The following is an 18,142-nucleotide window of genomic DNA, read 5'->3' as shown; positions in this document are numbered from 1 at the left end:
TTTCCTTCTATACCCATTCTACTGAGTGTTTTCACCGCAAGTGGATGTTGTATCTAATCAAATGCCTTTTCTGCATCTATTGATAAAATCATATGATTTGTATCCTTTATTTTTAATACGGTGTATTGCCTTGATCAATTTGTGTATGTTGAACCACCCTCGTGCCCCTGAATGAACCCCACTTGATCATGATGTATTGTTTTTAATGAACTGTTATATTCGATTTGCTAGTATTTTGTTTAGGATTTTTGCATCTGTGCTCATCAGAGATATTGGACTGTAGTTTTGGTTTTTTGTGTGTGTTCTATCATGCCTTTTAAATGTTTGTGTTTTATTCGATAAGCACATAAACCACATTGCTCCTGTCGCCCTCTGGAGTGAGCGAGCGGGATGACCGGGTCTGTGCTCCACACCGTGTGACGGAGAGGGCTGCCATCTGCTGGGAGAACGCTCCCTCAGACAAAGCCCCATCCGCTCCTGGCGGTGCTGAGGCTCTCCCACCCTGGGAGACCCACGTGTAAAAATAAAGCATTTTGTAACATGATATGAGTGAATACAAAGTATAACTATTCTCCACCTTGCCCTCTACCCTGCCTCCTAAGGAGCCCACACTTGAGCTGCTCAGCCTCTAGTCCTTGTGCCGAATGGGGTACCAGTAATCTACAAGCAGCTCTCAGAACAGATCTAAAGGGCACAGAGGAGTGAGGAACTGAGGCAAGCTGGAGCTTGAGAGACACAGAAAGGTATTGGGGGGAGTTGCTGTGATAGTGACAGGGACTTGGGAAAAAAAACGCCTCTAGAACATTTTAGCAGGTTTTGCTTTGTTAGGTGGTATAATTTCTTCGAGAATACTTCAGTAAGACCTACGGTACCTTTCAAGGCTTTTTGAAGTAAAATTCATGTTTGTTTTAGGTGTACTGTTGTTTTGAAGACTGGTCTTAAAGTAGTCCAGTTCTCTGTTGGGTGTGACTATGTAAACAAACATTGGGATGCTCTATGATGTGGTATATTAAGCTGTATGGTCTGACAGTGCTATTCATTCTTCCTTGCCCCTCTCCTAGGTAGGCACAGCTCCCTACACTGTGCTCCCACTGCTGAAGCTCAGGGTCAGGTGGACAAGAAATGCAAGAATATAGGGAAGGATTTTGCTTGAGGATGAGAAGGCAGCAGCACTAAGAGGGCAAGCCCTTCCTTCTTACTAAACAACAACAAAAACGTGTACTTCTACACAAACTAAAGCTCTAAAATATCACATCCCCAAGTAACTATTAAGGTACTCTCACACCCCTAAGTCTGCACTTTTGTGACTGTTTTATAATTTCAAATCTAATTTTCATGTTCATTCACCTGGGTGAAGGTGGCACTGGGTAGGCACTAGGAACTGGATTTATAAGTCACACCATACACCAGGATAAATTCCAAATGGATCGAAGATCTAAATGTTTTTTTAAAAGTTGATAAAAGAAAACACATAGGTGAATTCCTTTGTAACTTAAGAGTAGAAAAAGGCCTTTCTAATGATGATTCAATACAGAACCATGAAAGAAATGACTGATAAATTTTACTATAAAATGTTTTTAGGGAAAAACAAAATAAAAATAAGCAAAGACAAGCAGAACACCAGCAAAGTGAAAAAAATGTCATACATACCCCAGACAAAGGGCTAATCTCCCTGGATACAAGGAGAAAACCTAGCAAGTGAAGGAAAGTAGGTGAAGGACATGGAAAAATATATACCAAAAATGACACTTAATAACACTCATAAAATAAGATAATTACAAATGAAAACTTAATTGACATACTACTTGTTTTTCATGTATTAGATTTTCAAAAAGCCAAAAGTTTGAGCACACACTCCAGTGGTGAGGCTACAGAGAAATAAAAGCTTCCATTGCTAGTGGGCATCCCAAGTGAATCAACTCCCATATACAAAGTTGTTTGTTTTTCTGTTCTCATCATCTGTTTTTCAAGTGCAGACAAGAATTGGCAAGAATGATAGAGGGAGAGGCAAGGGACTTCAGGATATTTGCAAGGGAGTGATTCTATTGGTGTAACGTGGACTGCAAAGTGAGTGGGGAGGGACAGAAAGACATAAGGTAGTGACATGTAATGAAAGGCTAATAACATCAGTTAGTTAGAACTCCCTTTGAGGCTGAAGAATTGATGGAGGGGATACGAGGAAGAGTGAGTGAGGTGGAAAGATAGGGCATGGTTAGAGATTAGAGTGCTTAAAATAGAGATTTTAGAAGTGGTACAACAGTTGACATTATCAAAGACTAGGCCAGTCCATGCCCAAGATGGAGTGAAGTACAAGATCACTCGAAGAGAGCAGGTCAAAGAACTGAGAGGCCAAGTGGATCGTCCATATGGACATTGAAATTTCTGTACATGCTGACAGGTTTGGCGATGGAGAGAAAGGCTGTAAACTAGAATAATTTCAATGGAGTGGAGGGGAAAGAAGCCTAACTAGGTGGGTAGAGGAGGGAATGATAGATGATAAAAGGTAATCAGTGATTAGATGACTCTTCTAACAACTTTTTCAGTGAAGGGACAGAAAAATAGTGGAAGCAGGAGGGGTCTGAAAAAGACACAGGGATCAAGGGTTAGTTCAAGATGGAAGGTCCTGGAGAATGTATACTCATGGGACTGACTGATTAGAAAGGGAGAAATTGATGCCATAGGAAAGAGAAGAAATAACTGTGGCAATTTCTTTAGGAGGCAAGAGTGAATCCATAGCAGAAGTGCAGGATATTTCTTTTCACAGAAAGAGGCACCATTCTTTCCTGCAATACGAAAAAATACAGAAGCCATGGGTGCAGATTTGGGAATAGATCAGTGTTGAGAAAGTAAGGCAGTTTGTGACCGATTGCTTCTATTTTCTCAATAAAGGGTGAGGCTGTTTGGGGTCAAAGGTGTGAGGCTGGAGGAGTGGGAATGAACTAGGTGAATAAAGTGGGCTTCCTAGGCAGTGCCACGTGACCAACTGAGATTAGTGGTCATGAACCTGAAATAAGAGCACTCAGTACGAATGTGGGATTTTATACAGCAGCTGGTTGTATAAGCAGAAGGTGGGTAGTTGGGTTTCACCAGAGTTGAGGTTTTGCTAGGAGAAGTATGGTGGTTAACCAAAAAGCCAATGTGGTGGTAGATTACTTGAGCAACTGAAATGACAGACCATAAAATCGAGGCTGATAAAGAGGAGTCAAGGAATATATAAGATTTAAAAAATAGTCAACTAAGGGATCGGAAGTCCAATGTGGACAAACACTTGTGAGTTGGGTTATCATTGAAAAGTTAGAAGTGAGCTGGTGTGGTCAGAATAAAAGATGTTCATACCCAAGTCCCATTAGCCCTGTTGTCCCCATGAACTTGGTGTGGACTGAGTATACAGTAAGCACTTAGTAAATGTATCCTTTTAATACTTGCTCAGTGAATGTTTTGTTACTACAACTTTAACAATATAATAACTAGCATTTCTTGAGTGTCACCATGAGCTGATCAAACACTGACAAAAAATATCCTACCTTCAATGATCCTCCCTTTAGCTGAGGAGAAAGATAACAATGAAATGCAAAATCTTAATATGACAGAGGCAACCCAGAGGAATGCAATAACTAACTGTAAAGAAAAATTAAGAAGGGCTTCAAAAAGAAGTGACAATGGATAATCAAAGACAGCCAGGAGGTCATCAGGTGAAGGGAGGAGAGAGTGAAGACATTCAGTTTCTCTCATTACTAGAGTCTCAATTTCCCATCAGACTCCCTTCAGGTCCCAAAAGAGGTGACTGCAAGGCAGCAGGTAAGTGACACATGAGCCATCTTCCTTTAAAACGAAGTGAGCATGCAAACCTTCACAGAAGGACACCAAGGTTTAGGTGGGACTGGTTGTTCAGTACTGTGGAGGGACCCCAACACCCACCTTTCGGAGAACACCAGGGAATCCATGGCGGGAATCTGATCACGAGAGATGGAGAGATCATCAAGGCGGAGCTGGGAAGCAGCTCAGCTTCGTGGGACTTGTGGGCCTCTCGGGGAGCTTGGGGCCTACGGGGTTTACGCCTCGCGCGGAGCTTGTGTGGTTCACGGGGCGCATTTGGCTCCTGAGGCTTGGGGGGCACATGGACTTCATAGGGATCGTAGGGCTCGTAGTGGTCGCAGGATTCACGGGGTTCATGGGGCTCCCTGGGCACACAGGATTCGTAGGATTCGTAGACTTCACAGGATTCGTAGGATTTGTTGCGTTCGTGGAGCCCCTGGAGAGCACGGGGAGCATAGGGCTTACAGTGTTTGTGGGGGTCAGAAAGTGAATATGACTTATAGCGTTTGTGGGGCTCGGAGATCTCTTTGTCCTCGTCTCGCTGGCTTTGCTCGAGGGCTTCCTCGGATACCTGGAGCTCTTCCTGCTCCTCAGGCTCGGTGGGCTCGTCGTGCAGGTTGGGGATCCTGTGTACTAAGGGCGCCTGGAGAACTTCCAAAGAAGCAGACACTTCTGTCGTATTATGCCCATCTAACAGCTCTAATGAACCCAAAAACTCTTGTCTCTCCATGAGGGTCCGGGGAGCTCCGCTGCACCAGGCACCGAGCCTAGCTGGGTCGCTGATGGCCTTGGGTGCTATGGGAGCGAGATGAGGAGCCACCCGCACCGGACCCCAGCCCACCCCTACCTAACACAGAGGCTGCTAGTCTCCATGCGTCCCCGCCCACTCCCCCGACTGTTCTCCGGTTGCCAAGGCGACGTGACTTGCTCCAGGGGCCCACAAGCCAGCTCCCCTGTGGGTCAAATGGAGCCGGAGACGCATGTCCGCGGAGAGTTGGGCCGCGCTGCTGACCAGCTGTTGGCTTGCGTGGAGGGTGAGTACTTTCATTTGCTCTCTCGGTTGCTGAGGCCCTGGTGCAGGACGTCCCAGCTTCCAGACTAGTTACCACGCCACTCAGCACAGCCAGGTCTCTGTTAGGTTCCCTGACACAGATTCTGCATAGGCTTTCGTCCTCTAATCATGCTCGGAAGGGATGCTGAGATTGACGGTCCAGGCCACCATTAGACCTCTGGATTCCTTAATGCCTTCCAAACTGGTGTTCTGACTTGGTAGACCTCCAATTATGACACTCCAAAGTGTTTACAATAAATCCCAAGCTTTGCACCACAAGGTGCCTCATGAGTGATCTAGTCCTTCCTTTCTCTCTCTCTCACTCTCTCTCTCTCTCTCAGCTACTGTGGGCTGCCCTGCTTTTCTGGCTACATTCCAGCCTTCCAGGTCCTCTCTAACATGTCCAGCAATTTCCTATTTCAGTTTCTTCCTAAACCTGGAGCCCACTTCTCCCCTTGTTCACATGCCAGCGCTTTTCTATCCTCGGGGGCTCAGCTTAAATATCCACCTACTCAGAGAGACCTTTCGGAACCCATAGTAATATTTAAAAGGTTCTACCATTATTTTCTATCTCAAATCCTTGTTTATACACAATTTTTAATTATTTTTCTGCTTTAAAAAATTTTTGTGTTTGCCTCCCCAGCCAGAATATAAACACCTTAACGACATTCTCTGTCCTGGCAGCTGGTATATATATGCCCAGTAGTGAGCACAGTGAATGACTGCAGATGCCTGTCATTTCTAGTGTGTCCCCCCCCGCCGCCAGCATCCCTTCACTTTCCTTCTAAAAGTTGAACCCCTTCTTTCTTTGGGGAAACTTCTTCCAGATGGCTTGAGGGGGCTAATGCAGCCCCCCTCCCTGGTCTGGGCAAAATGACCACAAAGATTAGTTAAAAGATGAATATGTGACCCTGGCAGAGCCCATCAGTGCCCCTCTCTGATATCTGCTGGGTGGTTGCCTTAAAAGGAGGGGGTCCATTTTATTCTGGGATCATGAGCTATGTGTGAATGCTGTAGGCTTGGTGTTGACAGCTGTCCCTTGGCGAGAGAATCTGAGAATGAAGCCAAGTAGGATTAGCAGGGCCAAGCGATGGAGAGAAAGTTTTGTTAACTCTGAACCCCTGAATCCACCCATGCCCCTGCCCAGATTCCCCAGTATGATGAGCCCCCCTCCCAAATCCCCTTTTCTCGGCACAAAAAAAATCTAACTTGAATTTCCATAATTTTTAACTAAAAGAGTTCTGACACATTTTTTTGGCACATAGTTGGTGCTCAATAAATGCTGATTAAATGAATACAAATACAGATCTACACTTAGTGTACTTACTGAACTTGTATTTTCTGAGCCTGGAAGGCTGGCAAGAGATGCCAGTTTGCGGTAAGTTCTCCAAAGTAATGAATGCCACCCCCAAGAGGTCTATGGGGAAGACCTCTTCTCTGACAGGCTCTTTGACAACACTCTGACCTGTCCTGGCTGAGGGCCATTTCCATTAGTAACCCTGGGGTATGTACCTCCCTTGGCAGCCTGAGAGCATGTCTTGAGTGCAAGTCTTTGGTTTAATCATCCCCAGCATCAAGCAGTAACTACCACATTGGCATTCAATAGCTGTCCACTGAAGGGAAAACACCAGCCACAACATTTATTGCCAAAATGCAAAATCTAAAGTCAAGACATGAGAAAATCAAGGCTAAACAAGGAAGAACAGAGATAGCACTTCCTATCTGAAAGGTTTGGGCATCATCTTTGAAATCAGCATCCAGGAACTTATGTTATAAGTTCCCACGACCGCCCTAGAAAACATGATAAAAAGATGCCTCGTAGAATCAGAGTTCGGGGATGGAAGTAGTCTGCATCTGATTTAGTTCTTTTCCAGAGTGAAGACTAGGAGACAAGATGGTTGAGGGATTTGTTCAGGGGCCGGGGCCAGTTGGCATGGCCATCCTTGCGGCAGAGGCTGAAAATCCAGGGTTCAATCTCCAGAGGCCAGATGAAAGGAGGTCTGACATTAGACACTGGAATGGCTGTTGTTACATCACACTGTTAAACATGATCTTGCAGCTCTGGCTGTGAGAAAGCTAGTGACCTTAAAGGCACACGCTCTAACATCTCCTCTCAGAGGGCAGGCCTTGTTAAGAAGGATAGAGTACTGTGGCATATTTAAAAATGGTTCTTTTTCTCCAACCCTGGAAACACAAGGGCTTTTCCCTTTGATGTTTATCATGGGGATCTGATCAAGCTCCTAGAGGTAAATCTCACAAGATTGTGGGGACCCTGGTATGCCTGGGTCACCCTGGAGTTTTTAACTCTCAGAGTGTCCATGCTAAGCCTCCAGCAATTTGTGAATTACAGCTCTGGTTACCCTACCCTGGCACTGGTCCCCGAGCATGTTTCCCATTGTGAGTCTCTGTGGTGAATTGTGGTGGTAAACTGTCCTTCTCTGCATTCCGTTGTTGGTTTCTCTACTCCCGGCAGCAGCGGTTTGCCCTGTGCTCCCATCTCTGTTATGGATCCTAGAAGGGTTGTTGATTTTTCAGACATCTTATTACTTGCTTTTAGAACAGTGGAGGTTTCCAAGCTTCTCACATACTAGACTAGAAACTGAAAGTCCCTTTTTTTAAAAAAAAAAAAATCAAGACAGTAGGCTAAAAGTTGGATTTATATGGTATGTAGGCAAACAGTTACTTCTCTTACAAAATATTTCTAGCGAAGAAAGCTTATATATAAAAGACAAGTGTCAAAAATTTCAAAAACGAATCCCAACAATGTTCCTTATCTACTATAATAGGCTCCTAAAAGAGAAGCTTTTCCACCCCAGTGGGTGTGGCTCAGAGGACTGAGCACCCGCCTGCAGACTGAAAGGTTGCTGTTTTGACACCCTGTCAGGGCACCTGGCAGGACCCGGCAGGACAGGTCCCCAGTTGGGGGTGTGTGAGAGGCAACTGGTCGATGTATCTCTCGCGCATCATTGATGTTTCTCTCCTTCTCCCTCCTTTCCCCTCTCTCTAAAAATAAGTAAATAAAATCTTTCTTTTTTAAAGAGAAGCCTTTCTTAAATTTTTCTGAAGGCTGTTAATTTATATTTTTATGAGGTTTAATAGTGATTACATTTTTTGTCATTGCAGTATCCCAATATTTCTTTCTCTACAGTGTTAAACACATTTACTTAAAGGAAAGACACTTGGATTTTTACTTGAAAAGAGAAAAATTTATTTAAATGTTTTAATATAAATATCATGTCATTGAAAAACTACAAATGGGATAAATGCTTGCTAATGTTCACTTTAATTTTGTTGCTTAAAACTCAAAATTTTGCCCTGGCTGGTGTGGCTCAGTGGATTGAGTGCTGGCCTGTGAACCAAAGGGTTACCAGTTCAATTCCCAGTCAGGACACATGCCTGGGTGGTGGGCCAGGTCCCCATTAGGGAGTACGCAAGAGGCAACCACACATTGATGTTTCTCTCCTCTTTCTCCCTCCCGTCCTCTCTCTCTAAAAATACATAAATAAAATCCTTTTAAAAATTTTAAATTTTTTTAAAAGCCTTGAAATTTCTATAAATACATTGTGTTACCAATACTTTTAAAGTTCAAAATCTAAATAAAGAAATGCTCTTAACCAATTAACATTCTCTTTGTATATATGCCATGCATTGAGAAAATAGGAAATGGCTTATTTTTTATTTGAAAGTGTAAACCTTTGGTTCCAAGCCTGCCACTCATCCCTCCCTGATGACATTTGGATTGTGAGCTGCACAGTGGGCCTGGCCTGGTCACTGCATACCTGCTGCCAGGTGTGCAATCAGGTCTTTCGCATCCTGCATGGTGGAGGGTATCTCTGAGCCATTCTCAGTCACTTGAGTCCCAAACAAGAACATCTTCCTGTCATTTCCCACTTCAGATAATGCCAAAGCTTCATGGATGTCAGTAATGTGATAGGCTGTTTTGAGATCCTTCACCAAGAATAAAAAAAGAAAAAAGAAAAAAAGTTGGTTATTTTGCATTTATTGCTCTGAAAAACTCCCCATTCATTTTAATACAGAGGACATTGAGACACCATTACTATGACCTTAGTGGTTGTTTGAACATAAAGCTTTTTATCAGAATTAAACCAGTATTCGAGTTATCATCAAAAATATATTTTTTGGAATGAAGTTAAACCAATATAATACCTTAATCAATTTTCTAAATGGTGCAGTCAACCTGCTTATAACTTTTTATATTTTCCTTTTTGTTTCCTTGGAATTACATTGAATAGGATCAGAGAAGACAGGAGACTTCCAGTGCAGATGGAGGCAGAAGTAAACACAGGCACATCCTCACACAGCCACAGCGAAAACTACAGCTAGACTACAAAACAAACATCACCCAGAATCATCAGAAAATCAAGCTGTATGGAAGTCTGACCACTAAGGTATGAAAGAAGTCACATTCAGCCCCAGCTGGTGTGGTTTAGTGGATTAAGCACTGGCCTGCAAACCAAAGAGTCACTGGTTCAATTCCCAGTCAGGGCACATGCCTGGGTTGCTGGCCAAGTCCCAAGTAGGGGGTGCATGAGCAGCAACCACACATTGATGTTTCTATCCCTCTCTTTCTCCCTCCCTCCCCCTCTCTAAAAATAAATGAATAAAATCTTAAAAAAAAAACCCAGAAGTTTTCTGGTTAGTGCCTTGGTTAAACCTGGTGTCCATAATATCTAATAATAATTTGTAGAAATTTTTTTCCAAGTAGGTTTCAGGAGAATTCTAGTGGTTGGGAGGCATCAAATTCCTTGTGCCCAGGGTATTTCCACATGACGTGGTGAGCATGGGAAGAGTAGCATGATTTTAGAGTTTGGTTTCTTCTCTCATGTCCTTTTAATAAAAACAACAAGCTACCTTGGTAGAGGGGGAAAAAGAATTATATTTAATAGGATCAATTATTTTAAATTTATCTTTAACTGAAATTTCCTTCATTCATTGGTTTTTGTCCATATCATGTTTTATTGATTATAGCATTTGCCATTGTGAGTTTTCTTTTGTGGCCATTGTTTCTACTGAACCAAAAAAAATGTGGATCAAATTTTGGGAGGGTGGTAGAGAAAGGAGCAGGGGGACACTGGATTCAGAAAATAAAGTTGTAGGAGGAGGAAGCCAAGAAAGGAGGACAGAGGGAGAGAACCAGCGCAAGACGGAGAGAGCGGAAAGGCCTAAAAGAGGGAGCCCCACACGGGGAGTCAGCACGAGGTGAGATTAAACTGAGAGAGAAAGCCTGTGCCTCTGCTGCATGGCAAGGTCAAAGCTTCGTGAGGTCAAAACATACTACTTTGCCTCTCACACATCAATAATTATTTATGCAAATGACTTCTGATAGAGGCCCCTTTTTAAATACACAGATTTCAGCAATTGTTTTCAAGTCCTTTGCAAAAGTTTTAGCATTTTCACTTTTAAACTACATTTGTAATTGGCTTTTTGTTTTTTCACAGTGTTCTCCCTAAGCTTTAGAGGATCATTTTTAAATCTCTAGAAATAATCCAACATTGTGTTATTTTTTCTTTTTCCAGTATGAACCAATCAGATTCCATCATCACTGGGAGCCCATGAGGCTTTTCCTGATGTGTTTGTTGTACTTGGTATCTGGCTGGAGTTGATCACCTCCCTGGATGTCGGTCATCCCAATACACTGTCTTTCTGACTCCTGAATTCATTTAGGCTTCGAGTCTGCAGTGACTTTTGTAACAGTGTTAATGGATCCAGCAACATGTGGATGATGTTTCAAGTTAATAAATTCACTGATGGAATTGGGGAGGAATTAAATAGGAGAAGGAGGGTGTTGGATGGGAGGAGGGTAATGATAAAAGTCGATAAGGGATAATTCTGCTATGAACTTGGGTGTACAAATACCTGTTTGAGTCCCTGCTTTCAATTTTTTTCAATTGGTGAATCATATGGAAATTGTATTTTTAATTTGTTAAGGAACTGCCATGCTGTTTTCCATAGCAGCTAGGTCATTTCACACTCCCACCAACAGTGCACAGCATTGCACTTCTCCATGTATGTTTAACATTTTTAATGTATGTGTATGAAGTACATTCAGATCTGCTCTAATTGATATAAAACAGTTTCTTTAAAGTGGCAGACACAAATACTTTGTTGAAATCGACAATCAGTAAATGCTTATTGAATTAAATCTAATTTTATTAGATTCCTGCTATGCCCAAGGCAGTTACAAGGTATTATAAGGGACAGAAAGATAAATACTAGTCTCTACTCTCAAGGTGTTTATAATCCAGTAGATCTGATAAATATAAATTGAACTGATTATACAGCATATTTTAAATATCTACTCATTAAAAGTAGGTATTTCTATTTCTTGTGTTAATGATAAAACTATGGAGTACAAATTATATTTGTACAGATTTTTACCTGTTTGTTTGCAAACACAACCAGAGGGATGAATGGGTTTGTTTCAATTAGTTGATGAAGGTATTTCTTGGCTTCAGGTAATCTGTTGTGATCTGCTGAATCCACCACAAAGATCAGCAGTATCCCCCTGGACATGTACGTTTCCCAATAGGACCGGAAAGGCTCGCTGCCACCAACTACAAAGAGGAGCAGGAAAAGAAGAAACACCAAAAACGTCACAGGCGTATCCCCCAAGGGGGAGGGAAAAGGCACATTCACATAACTTCCGAACACTAGACAGATGTGCTAATGCCACTGGGTTAGAACGTACCAGTTGAGAACCACTAGAGAGATGTGTATTTTAACTTTTGTATCTACCTAAAATTATCTAAATAGACAATTTTATATTGTCCAATAGATTGAACTTGCTGGTCATGTTCAAATTTTATGTGCCTTTACAAATTTTTTCTCCTGGATCCTGTTAATAATTGACAAAGATGTGTTGAAATCCCTCACTCCAGTTGTAGATCTGTCCATTTCTCCCCTAGTTGGGTCTGTCCTTCCTTCCTCCCTTCCTTCTTCCTTTTCACTTTTTATATTTTGAAGGTATTTTGGGGGGCTATCTATTTGGTCAAAATAATTATTTATTCTATAACTTCTGGGAAAGCTGAAACCTCTATTCCTAATAATGTTTTTTCTTAAAGATTTACTTTTAGGTTTACCAATTTCTCTGCTCACCATTTTCTCTTCTTAACTGGAGAGAAGCAAAATTAAAAAGCTGATTGCAGTAATCTAAATAGGTAATAGAGGTTCAGATTCAAATAGGGATAGTGGGAAAGGACATAACTGACGAATTCAAGATTTGTTTCAGAGGTAGAAAAATTGTTTTTCTGGAGGTGGGGATATAGAAGGAGGAAACAAGGTGACTCCTGGTTTTCCATCTTGGGAAACTTGATGGGTACTGACCAGTGGGTTATAAGGAAAGGAACTGATATGGAGATAAATCAAGCATTTTGTTTTGTCCATGTTAGGTCCAAGAGGCCAATTAGACAACCAGGTGGAGAAGTCAGGTGACATTTGAGTATGTTTGGGCTGGACAGATAAATTTGGGAGTAGCACACAGATGGTACTTCATGCCAAGAGGATGGATGAAATCCTCCAAGGAAAGAGTGTACAGAGAAGACAGGAGGATCTGGTGAATTTGGGGGGAACAGCAATATTTAGGGTGTGGTGTCTCCAGAATTCCTATAGAGTAGAGGCTTCTGGACTGCCTTCTGCTTACAAGATCGGGTTTGGGGTTTTTCTGTGAGTGCAGCTGCAGAGAAGGAAGATTCCTTTATTTACTTAGAATGCATATTTATTTGGGGTAGTAAGGGAGGAGGGACGCTGTTATAGAAAGGAATATAAAGCCTTCTTCTCAACTCCCTTTATTGCCACCACTGTAAAAAGGAGAAAATCAAAAGAAAATAAAGTGATTTTCCCCACAGTACACCGTAGTATAAACTACACATGCTTTCTAAATATCTAGGAAAGTCTGACCCACTGTTACTTTTTGCAAGGACCCAGTGTTGATCATGTTAAGTCTAGCTCAAGGTCTGACAAAATGAGGCTATCCTGTAACTAATGAGGAAGAGGGCTTACTCTCCAGGAAGTCCATCTGGCTGTCTTCAGTGCTGATACACACTTCATTGAAACCTTGGGTGGGTGCCTCGCTGTGCTGGACTCTGTTTAAAGCTAGGGAGTGGAGAACACTGGTCTTTCCTGCTCCATCCAGGCCCAGCACTAGGATATGATTATTTTTCTCCTGTGAAACAAAAGATAAATCAATAAACCTATGCTCTCAGGGTCATGTGTTCCTGGTCCTTGGCAGTGTGCCCGCCTGTGGTAAGACCCAGTAATACTTGTGGGATTGTAAACCAGAATAAAACTTCACAAAACATTTAATTGGCCTAAAACAAGCTGTACCAAACAACTCATATCTTATTAGTTATGTGATGTTAATTGCACATTCCTTCTCCATCCCTCAGCTCCTGGCCAGTCTATCAAATATATATGATATATATCATGCATATATGCCTATATATACATATATCTATAGTTTATATATCTAGATATCTATATATCCAGATATATAGATATAGATACAGATGTATGTAGAAAGAGATCTACAGGTATATCTATATAGATATATATACCTATATCTTTATCTAGATGTATAGATATAGATATATACATATTTTATTTATATATATATCAAGATTTTTGAGAGATGCCAGAGATCACAGGGCCACTGGGCAATTTTCAGACTTCAATTTGCTTCCTGAGTGCATGTCCATTGGAGATTGCACCAGAATTCATTGTGTTGTCTGGGATCTTGGTACCTCCATGGTGCTTTCAGTATTGACTACGCCATTCAGTATGTAAGCATCTAACGTCTCATTAATCAGTCTTGTCTTCCCAACTAGATCATTAGATTAAAATGCAAGATTCCCCTTTTATACTTTTAAATATAAGTGTCACAGTTAAATGAAAAGGCTAAGATTATAGAAATGTTTAAACCAGTTCCAATCACAAATGAGCATTTATTTTTTAATTTTAAAAATATTTTATTTATTTATTTTTAGAGGGGAAGGGAGGGAGGAAGAGAAGGAGAGAACCATCAATGTGTGGTTGCCTCTCGTATGCCTCCCACCGAGGACCTGGCCCAAAACCCAGGCATGTGCCCTGACTGAGAATTGAACCGGCAACCCTTTGGTTTGCAGCCTGCGCTCAGTCCACTGAGCCACACCAACCAGGGTCTATCTTATTTTATTTTTATTATTTACACTATTATAAATGTCCCCCATTACCGCCCCCCCAACTTTGCCCACCTCCACCCAGACCCTGCCATCCCACTCCCCAGGTTTTCATCACACTGTTGTTTGTCTCCATGGGTCATGTGTATATGTTCTTTGGCTATTCTCATCACCTTCTTTTATCCAGTCCCCACCCCCAACCCCTTCCCCCTGAGATCTGTTGGTCTGGTCCATGCATCTATGCCTCTGGTTTTCTTTTGTTTGTCAGTTTATTCTGTTCAGTAGATTCCACATATAAGTGAGATCTTGTGGTATCTGTCTTTCTCTGATTGGCTTATCTCACTTTATGTGATCATTTCCAGGCAAACGAACATTTATTTTAAAGTCTGATGTTAAAACCTTTTGAAATAGATGTAAACTTTAGATAGAAACATTCCACCAACATACCAGCCTTAGGAATTTTTATGACAAATGAGAAACAATAAGGGCAGGCTGGTATGAAGAAAGAAATAGAAAGTTTAGGGTGCACAGAAGGGTGGCTTTTAGGATATAAACTTCAATGTAAATAGTAATAAACGAGCAATAATACAGCCAGACTGCTCACAGAAAGTAAACTGTTTTTCCAAATAGCCTACTGAAGGGGTTTCTCATGCACAAAACAGACTGGGTTTAAAAATAACAATAATCTGCCCTGGCTGGCATAGCTCAGTGGATTGAGCTCGGGCTGTGAACCAAAGTGTCACAGGTTCGATTCCCAGTCAGGGTACATGCCTGGGTTGTAGGCCATGACCCCCAGCAAACACACATTGATGTTTCTCTCTCTCTCTCTCTCTCTCTCTCTCTCTCTCTCTCTCTCTCTATCTCTATCTCTATCTCCCTTCCTTTCCTCTCTAAAAATAAATAAATAAAATCTTTTTAAAAACCCTGCTCTTAAAAAAATAACAATAATCTTATACATTTCTTCTTGAACACTAAATGTTGACATGAGATTTAGACCAGATTTCTGGCTAAAAAAAAAGGGGGGGGATCCAAATAGCATTAGAATGCCTATCCCACCTCTTTTTTTAAAAATAAGACCTATGTGCAAGTAAAATGTTTTAAGGGCTGATCCAATAGATACTTGTGAGGAGAGCATGCTTTATGAAGACTATCTAGAGAATAAAATAATTTGAAAAAGTATATGTTTTTAGAGTGAATTCTTGATCGCTCTTAAAGCAAATGGTATTTCCATAAATGTTTCCTATCTCTATCCCAACCTCCTTCCCCAGTGCCTCCCACCTACATCTAAATGTTAGTTACAGTGTCATCCTGGGCTGGTAAGGAGGAGTGACTTGGTGTACAAAGGAGACGTTGAAGCAATACTGTAAAGCAATGCTGGCACCAAGAAATGGCTGCAGGGTGTGGACTGTGTCTCCCTCATTATTGCTACCAATGGCCCTACTCAGGCTACCCCAATATCTCATCAATTCCAGATAAAACTTTTTTTCACATTTTAATGTGTCTAAAATGAGATTTTACCATGCATGGTATGTCTTACTTTCATTGTAAAGATTTTTTTTTCTTCTTTTCTTTCTTAGTGGTATCCAAAATAATGGCCTCTTAGATCCTGTGAAATATTGTGAGTACAAACAGTTCCTGCCCTGGCCAGTGTGACTCAGTCGGTTGGGCATGTCCCACAGAGCAAAGGGTCATGGGTTTGGTTCCTGGTTGGGCACATGTCTGGGTTGTGGGTTCAGTCCCCATTTGGGGTGCCTATGAGAGGCAACCGATTGTACAAGAGGCAACTGTTTCTGTCACATTGATATTTCTCTCCCTCCCTTTCTCCTTCTCTTCCCCTTCTCTAAAAATAAATAAAATCTTAAACAAAAAAACACTTCCTTACTCCCTTTCCAACCACAATGCTCACCCTAAGTTCACCTATCTAGAAATTTGGCAGGCACCAACGCTTCACATTTTGCTTACTTTTTAGTCTAAAATACATGCTTGCTTCATGTCCATAATCTCTTAAGGAAATCCGGGATTACTGTAAAGCAAGTGTTCAGACATAAACTATGATTCCAAACACAACTGTTCCTTGTCAAAAATTATTCCTTTAACTATATGTGGATCCATGTAGTCTGTGTTTTTCCAGAGGTCAAATCTACCTGAATAATTCACATTGTTTAGAACCAGAAAGTAGCTCTGAGCCCAGGAACTCCAGGAGCACAGGGCCCACTAAGCTGATCCAAACAATGCCTGATTTTTCTTTCCTCCCCCAACCCAACTCTAATTTTTAAATTGTGTTAAAATACACATAACAAAATTTATCATCTTAACCATTTCTAAGTGTACAGTTCGGTGGTATGAAACCCATTCATTCATAATGTTGTGCGAACATCACCACTATCCCTCTCCAGAACTCTTTTCATCTTGTAAAACAAACTCTGTACCCATTAAACACTAACTCTTTCCTACCTTTCTCCAGGCACTGGCAACCACCATTCTACTCTGTCTCTACGATTTTGCTTACTCTAGGTATCTCATATAAATGGACTCATAGGTATTTGTCTTTTTGTGACTACAATGCCTGGTCTGCAAGACCTCAGTTAAACCTTTGGACCCTTCTGGACGCTGGTGGTCTGAAAACAATGGAAGCAGTAACCACGGTGCCTACAGAAAAGGTCCAGACAACTCAAAAACACATTCGGCACACATTCAGGAACGCTGCACCTCCCACCAAAGAACTTATTTTCAACAGAAAGGGCTCGGATCGAGAGCCTGCGTGCAGCGAGGGCTCAGGGCGGGTTTCTGTGTTGTGGGCGGTCTTCGACCTCGCTCTGAGTGCTGGACAGAGATGGGGCTGGAGACGGGCTACAACCTGCGCCTCTTCTTCAACACTAGATCTGAGGGGGGTTAGGGGTGAAGGGCAGGCGGCCAGAGAGAAGGGTCCGGCAATCAATCTGTCATTGGAAGCTTGACACGTTTCCTTCCAGCCACAGATAAAAAGTCCTGGAAAGAGACCTAACTCCCTCCGGTAGGGGCCTGGGACGTAACAGAGCTGGCACTCACGCCTGAAGTCCCGACAATGGCCTTGGGCAGAGGGTCCGAGGCACCAGTCTCTTACCGGCAGTTCCAGCAGGGGCTTTGCTAAGGCGCTGTTGTTCTTCTCTTTCTCTTCTTTTCCCTTAAATTGTTCCTTCTCTCTCTCCTTTTCCTCTTCCTTCCCTTTCTCATTCCCCTTCTCCACCTCCTTCCCTTTCTCATTCCCCTTCTCCACCTCCTTCCTTTTGTCTTTTTCCTCCTTTCCTCTTCCCCGAATTTTCTCTCTTTCTGGTTCCTTTCCCTTCTCTTTCTTTTTCACTTTTCCCCTCTCCATCTTCACAGCTCTGTTTCCTTCCCTCCTGCGCGCCCTGCACGCTGGAGCAGCCGCCCTGCGTCCCGGCAGGAGTGGTCCCTGCGTGGGACCCAGGCAGAGACGTAGATCCACGTGGCGCAGACCTCACTCACAGTCACTGTGGCTGAGGCCAGTCCTAGGGCGTGTAGGCTGCCACCGGGCATCTCCTGCTAGCGCACTGGGGCTGCGGGCGGCACATTCGCCAAACCTGAGGGCCGAAGGCGGAGTGACCAGGGTTAGGCAGGGGTGCTAGAGGAAGGGTCGAGCCCAGCCAAAGGGAACCTTGAAAGCCCAGAGAGGCACATCGTCAGTGCAGGCAAGTGTCTCCAGGCGCCACTTAGGAACGTATGGCTCGCTTTCCTTGTGCTAGGAAGGGTAGCTCAGAAAGGACTTCCACGCAAGACCAGATCTAAGCGTCTTTCCTCTCCCCAATCATTCCCACACCCACCCAAGCTCACCCGTTTTCCCACTGGGGAAACCCCGAAGGACCCCCGCCCCCGCCCCCGCCCCAGTTTCCCCGTTAGTAATCACAAGCTCTGCAAGTGAAGTTGGGTACCTCCCGGCCCTCCAGCCAGTGTCAGCTAGTAGTGTCTCCAGACTGTCCAGGATGCTTAGGAGAAAACAGTAAAGGAACCTCAATGGTACCCTTATTTTAAATTCTTATAGTTCACTTTAAAAATTTCTCAATTAGACACCAGTTCCACTCCCAGTCTGGGCACATGCCTGGTT

At 42.7% G+C, this 18,142-nt stretch overlaps 2 protein-coding genes across 2 annotated transcripts in view; both read right to left on the bottom strand.

Annotated features, from left to right (window-relative positions):
• The window catches only part of THEGL (theg spermatid protein like), a 41,607-nt gene extending 37,061 nt beyond the window's left edge, over window positions 1–4,546 (bottom strand). The window contains exon 1 of the mRNA XM_045834037.1: window positions 3,919–4,546. Coding sequence (XP_045689993.1) covers window positions 3,919–4,546 — 628 coding nt within the window. The remainder of the gene's footprint in view (window positions 1–3,918) is intronic.
• A 4,089-nt stretch (window positions 4,547–8,635) lies between these two features.
• Window positions 8,636–17,395, bottom strand: ARL9 (ADP ribosylation factor like GTPase 9). The gene is made up of 4 exons (XM_045833909.1): window positions 17,144–17,395; window positions 12,887–13,049; window positions 11,267–11,442; window positions 8,636–8,815 (listed from the first exon to the last, which is right to left on the bottom strand). Exons 1-4 carry the CDS (start codon window positions 17,393–17,395, stop codon window positions 8,636–8,638), a joined length of 771 nt encoding a protein of 256 aa, XP_045689865.1.
• Between the last annotated feature and the right edge of the window lie 747 nt (window positions 17,396–18,142).

Source organism: Phyllostomus hastatus, unplaced genomic scaffold, assembly GCF_019186645.2.
Source record: "Phyllostomus hastatus isolate PE091 unplaced genomic scaffold, TTU_PhHast_1.1 phas_contig_196, whole genome shotgun sequence".
NCBI lineage: Eukaryota > Metazoa > Chordata > Mammalia > Chiroptera > Phyllostomidae > Phyllostomus > Phyllostomus hastatus.
This window is presented reverse-complemented; position numbering and strand designations above follow the sequence as displayed.

Excerpts from the sequence above, each read along its gene's own strand:
- ARL9 (XM_045833909.1), bottom strand. The coding sequence starts at position 17,395 with ATGGAGAGGGGAAAAGTGAAAAAGAAAGAGAAGGGAAAGGAACCAGAA. Across the intron at positions 13,050-17,143 it reads AGCCCCTGCTGGAACTGCCG|GAGAAAAATAATCATATCCT; the intron begins GTAAGAGACTGG and ends TTTGTTTCACAG. Across the intron at positions 8,816-11,266 it reads TTGTGTTTGCAAACAAACAG|GATCTCAAAACAGCCTATCA; the intron begins GTAAAAATCTGT and ends TTCTTGGTGAAG.